General features: G+C 43.2%; 1 protein-coding gene across 1 annotated transcript in view; it reads right to left on the bottom strand.

The window, feature by feature from the left end:
- Positions 1–7,219, bottom strand: part of GNL2 (G protein nucleolar 2) — a 30,590-nt gene that overhangs the window by 6,048 nt on the left and 17,323 nt on the right. Inside the window, exons 8-11 of the mRNA XM_023512265.1 lie at positions 4,492–4,620; positions 3,055–3,159; positions 2,119–2,277; positions 1,797–1,910 (exon numbers count right to left, since the gene is read on the bottom strand). Of these exons, the coding sequence (XP_023368033.1) occupies positions 1,797–1,910; positions 2,119–2,277; positions 3,055–3,159; positions 4,492–4,620 (507 nt within the window). The remainder of the gene's footprint in view (positions 1–1,796; positions 1,911–2,118; positions 2,278–3,054; positions 3,160–4,491; positions 4,621–7,219) is intronic.

Genomic DNA, 7,219 nt, shown 5'->3' with positions numbered 1-7,219 from the left:
TGCAGCCATCATTGTTGTTTGGTGGGTCCAGGCTGGATTCGAACTGGCCAGCTCAGGTGTAGTGGCTGGCACCTTGGCTACATAAGCCACAGGCGCTGAGCCGCAACCTCAAACTCTTGAGCTCAAGCAATCCTCTTGCTTTAGCCTTCCAGAGTGCTAGGATTACAGGTGTGAGCCACACTCACCACTGTACCTCTGGGCATCTCTCCCATTGGCTGTTCCTGAGCTTTATCCTTTATAAAAAACTATAATTGCAAGTAATGCACTTCCTCATGTTCCGTGAGTCGTTTCAACAAATTATCAAACCTCAGAACCCCTAAATTTGTTGTCAGCTGGGCGTAAGTGAGTATAGCCTGCAGCTGGTATGTGAAATGAGGGCAGTCTTGTGGCACTTGTGGCCTTCATCTGAGGGGTCTGCACTATGTCTGGAGTTAGTATCAGGATCAAATATAATTGTTAAGACACACAATTGGTATCAAAGTGTTACAGAAATGATATGGGAAAAAGATACATATTTGGTCTCAGGAAAAAAACACACACTCCCCCACTGGAATGTAAGTTCGTGTGGGAGGACAAGGCCTGTTCTGCTTCTCATTGAAGCACCCCAGTACCCAGAGGAGTACCTGGCACATACGAGGTGTGAATTCATTCAGCACTCAGTATGTGAATGTATCAATAAATGAATAACTTAATATAAAGAAGAGGGAGAGGAGCTGTTCTGTTTGTTCGGTGGTTTTAGCAGGGAGAGGGGAGAAGGTTGGTTAATGTTAGTTGCAGGCATGCTAACTTTTAAATGCTGAGGAATGTATTCAACTGGGAATACGGAGTTACAAAGGCATCTCTGGGCATGGAGCACAAGTAACAAGAAGCTAGAGTTGTATGGACCAAACAAGATAGAGGCAAAATGTGAGGCAACCATTTCAAGATAATTGGCTGAGTTCTGAAAAAGGCCCTAGAAACATAAAAGCAAAGCAGGCATGTCGAGCCTTGTGGCAGTCCACCGCAGAGGTCAGGGAAACCACACCAGATGGTAGGGAAGCTTCTTAACACAGCCAGAGGCCCCAGACCTAGCACTTCTTTCCCCAAGTATCAACTATATAACTCTCCTCTCCCATTGGATCATGAGTTTCTTTCTTTTTTTTTTTTTTTTTGAGACAGAGCCTCAAGCTGTCCCCCTGGGTAGAGTGCCGTCGTGGCCTCACAGCTCACAGCAACCTCCAACTCCTGGGCTCAAGCGAGTCTCCTGCCTCCGCCTCCCAAGTAGCTGGGACCACAGGCGCCCACCACAACGCCTGGCTATTTTTTGGTTGCAGCCATCATTGTTGTTTTGGCGGGTCCGGGCTGGGGATTCGAACCCGCCACCTTAGGTATACGTGGCTGGCGCCTTAGCCCGTTGAGCTATAGACGCCGAGCCGGATCATGAGTTTCGTGAGGGGCAAGGCTTTAAGTTCCCTATGCTTGGCACATGACTGGTGCCAATAAATGTTTATCAATTTCAGCTATGATTCTGTCCCTGAAGCATGAGAAAACACATGGGCACCAGATCACTTACATTTAATGAGCTTTCTTTCCAAGGCCCTAAAGACTGGTATCTAAGCTTAGTCTTCTCTTATACATCTATTTATTACACTCTGAATGCATCCCCCAACAAGGCCATGGCGCTGGCACACTGAAATGAGGCACTGCAGTCAAAATACCTACCACTTAGGAAAAGATGCTTAAAGGAAGACAATCAAAAGTCACAACACATCTAGAGAAACCATGCTTTCTCAGAGGTGGGTCCATGCTATTTTTACCTGGGGAGCTGCGGGTGGCTCTGCGTTGGGTGGCTTGACAAAGAAGGGAATGCGGCCCCTCTGCCAGTCATTGAGAACCATTTTACCGACAGTCTGCAAGTCGGGTTCCCCACCCTGAAACATGAGAGTAAGATTCCCAATTAAATTCAATGAAGAAAACCACTTTCCGCTTTGGGAGCATTTCACTTGTCCTGCCTGGTTCTACACTCACTATGGGCCAAGTTTCACACAACTCACACAATACATAGAAAAAAAGGTCCATATCACATACGCACATGCCTGCCATATCTACCAGTCTAAATTCTCACGAATCCTGGCTCACCTTCAATAACTTCCCGGTCCGGAGAGCTAGCTTCTCAAGAAAGTCCTCGGCATTCTCCCAAGAATCAATCTTGTATGTCTTGCTGACATATTCTGGCTTTGCTCGTTCAAGTACAGCACCAATGTGGTCTTCAGGAGTCTTAATTTTTTCCACTTGAACCTAAATGGTAATAGGAAATCTCCTGCTTACAAACTTGGGTTATTGGGGAAGTAGTGAAGTTCCCTGTGTTCTTCGTAACACTATTTGAAAACAGATTTCAACATCACAAGAAAAGTGGAGCCTGGCAGGAGCCTGTCTCCAAAGTGGCTAGACATGGTCAACTGCAAGAAGCACCAGTGAAGGCTGACCACAGCCACAAAGCCCAGAACTCCGCTTTAATCACAACTCACCACAAACTAACTGTGTGGCTTCCACAAACAATTTAAACTTGGACTGCTTCACATTACTCATTTGCAGAAATGGTTAAAAGGCTGCCAATCCCAGGACACAGAAAGACTGGAATAGCTTAAGAAAGGAGAAGAGGACTGTGCACAGGATGTACACCCCACAGCATGGTTAAGGTTAAGTGGAACCATTTAACGTTCTCAGGCACATTCAGAAGCAAGTAGGAAATGACTGGGTTCCAAAATGACTCAACTCATAAACCCACGAGGATGAATTAGCACTAAACATAAACAGGCTCTGCTTCCCTTTGGATCCTATGTGTAAACTACAGACTCCTTTGAGGGATGATATTGACCAGATTTGCCCATGGTTCCACTAACCCCTCAAACGGCCTTCACTGAGGATGCCCTGTTTAGCATCATGTTCCTGAAGTCTGGTCAGACAGACTGACCTCAAACTGTCTTCTGAATGAGTAAAAAGCAGAGGTGTCCAGGGTTCCCTAGAGAACGCTTTCCCCAAAACACAAACAGCCTATCAGCACCAAGTACTCACAACTCCTTTTAGCACAATGTCTGTCTCCGAGTCCTCAGAGGGGTAAACTACACCCGGACAGTCAATCAAGAATATCCGACGCATCAAGGTAATATATTGCCAGACCTGAAGAGAAAAAAAAGTCAGAGACATCCCACACCAAATACCAGGATCTAATTTCACAAACCCCTGATGCTCATGTATAACGTTAGGAAGCAGGAAAGGGAGAGTCAAAGAAAAGTATCCTGCTGAGTAATTAAGCTTCTAACTCTCTCCAATATTTGTTCCATGCACAAGACACTTCCACTAAATATAAACTATAGTTTCCATCACCTAAGACTCTAAGAATAATGCGGAAACAGGATCTCTACCTAGAATACCCAAGGAACCTCTCCCTGCATACTCCTGGAAACTTAGTACTACTTAGCCTCTTTGCCTCTAAGCAGAACCATGCTGTTTCCAAAATCCTCTGTGTTCTAGGATATGACCCCCAACTCTCAGAATCTACCCTAAGGTTGAATCCTCTCCCCTTTTTTTGGAGACAGAGTCTCACTCTGTCGCCCTTGGTAAAGTGCTGTGGTGTCAGAGCTCACAGCAACCTCAAACTCTTGGGCTTAAGCAATTCTCTTGCCTCAGCCTCCCAAGCAGCTGGGACTACAGGCACCTGCCACAACGCCTTGCTATTTTTGTTGTTGTAGTTATCACTGTTGTTTAGCAGGCCCAGGCCAAGTTCAAACCCACCAGGCCCAGTGTATATGGCTGGTGCCATAACCACTGAGTTCAAACCCACCAGCCCCAGTATATGTGGCTGGCGCCATAACCACTGAGCCATGGGCACCGAGCCTCCCTTTTTCTTTTTTTGAGACAGAGTCCCATTCTGCTGCCCAAGCTAGAGTGCTGTGGTATTAGCCAAAGCTCACAGCAATCTCAACTCCTGGGCTCAAGCAATCTTCCTGCCTTAGCCTTCCAAGCAACTGAGACTGCTGGTGCACACCACGATGTCCAGCTAATTTTTCTACTTTTAGTAGAGACACGGTCTTGCTCTTGCTCAGGTTGATCTTGAACTGCTGACCTCAGGGATCCTCCCTCCTCTGGTCCCAGAGTGCTAGGATTATAGGCATGAGAGACCATGCCAGGCCTGAGTTTTCTTTCTTAGCTCAGCCTTCAAATTTTATTGGGTTAATTTTGTTTATCAAAGTAAAAGGTTGAAGTGACAATTTAAAACAGACTTATATATGAATCACATTACCCAAATCACGCCAAAGCCACACAGTGGCATATAAAATATTCTCAGTCTTATCAAAGTGGGCAAAACAACTCTGGTAAATTCTAAACTATTATGTGAAGACTTAAAATGGTGGTCTGCATTCAAGAGCAGCGGACAGAAATCTCCATGTCCTAAACAATCACCCTCTGTAGAAATAAAAAACACAGAAGTACTCCCTGAGCCAGACATACCTTTGTTTCACCTGCAATGGGGGCCACATTGCAAACTTTCTTGGATCGTAATGTGTTTATCACAGAGCTCTTGCCAACATTTGGATAGCCAATGAACCCAACGCTGATCTGTTTCTTGTCAGTGTGTAACTGTTCAAAAGAATACACATATATACACGCAGTCATTAAATATACACGCAGTCATTAAGTATCGCTTTGGACAGGCAGGCTGTGTTACTTTGTGAAAGTAACAGTGTAAAACTCTTGATACAACTTGATCTGAAGTCTAGACTCCCACACAACCTACATAATCTGACCAAGCTGGATACATATGCTTATTAATAAATCAGAAGTGAGTCATTTCCTCAGTCATCTATGTGAAATTATCCTTGAAGTTTTTTTTTCCTTAATTAAAAATACTCTATTGCTGGGTGGCACCTGTGGCCCAAAGGAGTAGGGCACCGGCCCCATATACCGGAGGTGGCGGGTTCAAACCTAGCCCCTGGCCAAAAACTGCAATAAATAAATAAATAAAAATACTTTATTGCTAAAAAAAAAAAAAAAAAGCTAACAGTCATATAAGCGGTCAGTTAGTTGCAGTCTTTTTGCTGGTGGAAGGTCTTGCCTCACTGTCAATGGCCGCTGACTAATCAGGGTGATGGCTGCTGAAACTGGAATGGCTGTAGCAATTTCTTATATAATAAGACAACAATGAAGTTTGCCACATCAGTTCACTCCTCTTTTGACAAAGATTTTTCTGTGGCATGTGATGGTGTCTGACCATCCTTGAAGGTTTTAAGGTTAAAAGTATGTATGTCAAAAAACATGGAAGAAGTAGTACATTAGTCATCAATTTAGAACAATTCACTGATAAAATGTCTTTGGAAAGAAAATTTCAACAGATGCACCAACTAACAAGTTCCATGCCCCAACCCTTTTCTTTCCACAATAAGTTTTGCATTTTTATTACCAAAAATAAATGAATGAAAAAGAGTGAACTTGAAAGTTAAACTACTGATGAAAGTCTTAAGAGCTCAGCCTATTATCCAGAAGAAGGCCAACACATGGATGGGGCCGCCTGATGGTAGATGCTAACCTCACTCCCGCCCCAACTTCATGAGAATGATGGCAGTGGGCCTTAACACTTTTAACCCAAGAGAACCAAACATATAAAAGCAAATAATAAGGTGACGATAAGATGATAACACAAAATTAACATGATGTTAAACAAAATATTAGACACTAAAAAGTAACATCGAACCTGGCGCACTACAAAATATAAAAGCTACGTAGTTGCAAAGATAGAAAAGCTAAAAATCCAGAAGTCATGCCAATAAATCACAAAAAGCTGGTAGAGTAGAGGACACATGGCTCCAGTGGTAAGATGAGAGGACTGGCAAGTTTCTCTCCCAGCAGCCATGCCCCTCCACCCCTTCTTCACTGGGATGAGTACACAACTCTCTACCCCAGAAGCAGCATACACCTTAGGAAATAAAGCTTTTTTGGAAATTCTACATGCCTGAAGATATCCTTAATTTTCAGACCTGAAAGGGATACTAGATTTAGAGATAACAACAGTTAAAGGTAAGTCTTCCCAAAGTGATTAATCGAAAGTCTAAATATTGGCTAGTGAGACATTCTCCCCCACCCCACCCCCATTTCCTATTGCCACTGAGTTCCCAGATCCCTGGAGGCCAGGCTTATACATCCCCAGAGTTGGAGATTGGAAGATTCTTTTCTGGAGAAAACTCATAAGCTCAAGAAAAAAGATCCACAGACACAGACATCTATAGGGTGTCCTCCAACAAAATACCTCTACAAGCTGACTACCCAAGGAACTGGAACAAACCCGTCAGCGTAAGGTGGTCAACATAAGGAACTCAGTCTACTGTACTAATACGTCTCAGTACAGGTGGTACATGTCTAGTCTATGAAAATTAGGTCAACTACGGAGGTGGTCAACTACGGAGGTTCTACTGTAGTTGGGTTCCTATCCAATCACCCTATATAGTAAAGTCTATCAGTCAGCAAGTCCGTCCAAGCAACAAAAAATTCTATTCAAGTCCCTTACCCTTAAATATGAATGGAGAATCAAGAATAACTAGACATTTAAGCATGACTCTAACAGAAACTTGGAGGGAACAGAACTATCATAGGCAGAGAGGAAAATTCCAAGACATCACCATTATTAACATTCTCAGAAAGACAGAGAAGACACTGTGTCTGTGAAATAAGAAATCAAAGATGGGGGGCAAATCAAGAGTTAAACAAGAGCTCTCAAAAATTAAAAATTAAAGGAATAGGCAAAATAAACTTTGTGATAGAACAACTGGTTGGTCAAGTCAAGGGAACTCCCCAGAAAATAAAGCAAAATGTCATATATACCAAAATAAACATAAGAAAATTCAAGAATTCAAGCAGGAGGTAAAAGCAAATTTTTAAATAAGAATGAAGAAGACAACAGAGGAGGATAGGAAATGCCAAAGAAATAAGGTAAGACAATTATCAGACTATAAGTCCCAAGAAAGGCCTACTTGGCTAAACAATAAAAGACCCCGAGGCACATCTCTGTGACATTTTAGAAGAAGAATTTTAGCAAAAGATCCCGGGTGCAAAAGATGAGGGGTCAGAATCCCCTTGGATCTCTCAGAAGTCAGCAGACAATGCAGTGGTGCCATCAACACTCTGAGAAGAAAAGGTATGAGGGTAGGATAAAGATATTTTCAAAATGCAAGGTATCTCAAAGAAC

Source organism: Otolemur garnettii, unplaced genomic scaffold (genome assembly GCF_000181295.1).
Source record: "Otolemur garnettii isolate 467f Iridium unplaced genomic scaffold, OtoGar3 scaffold00025, whole genome shotgun sequence".
Taxonomy (NCBI): domain Eukaryota; kingdom Metazoa; phylum Chordata; class Mammalia; order Primates; family Galagidae; genus Otolemur; species Otolemur garnettii.
Note: the sequence above shows the minus strand (reverse complement) of the source record. Positions and strands in the feature narration are given on the sequence as shown.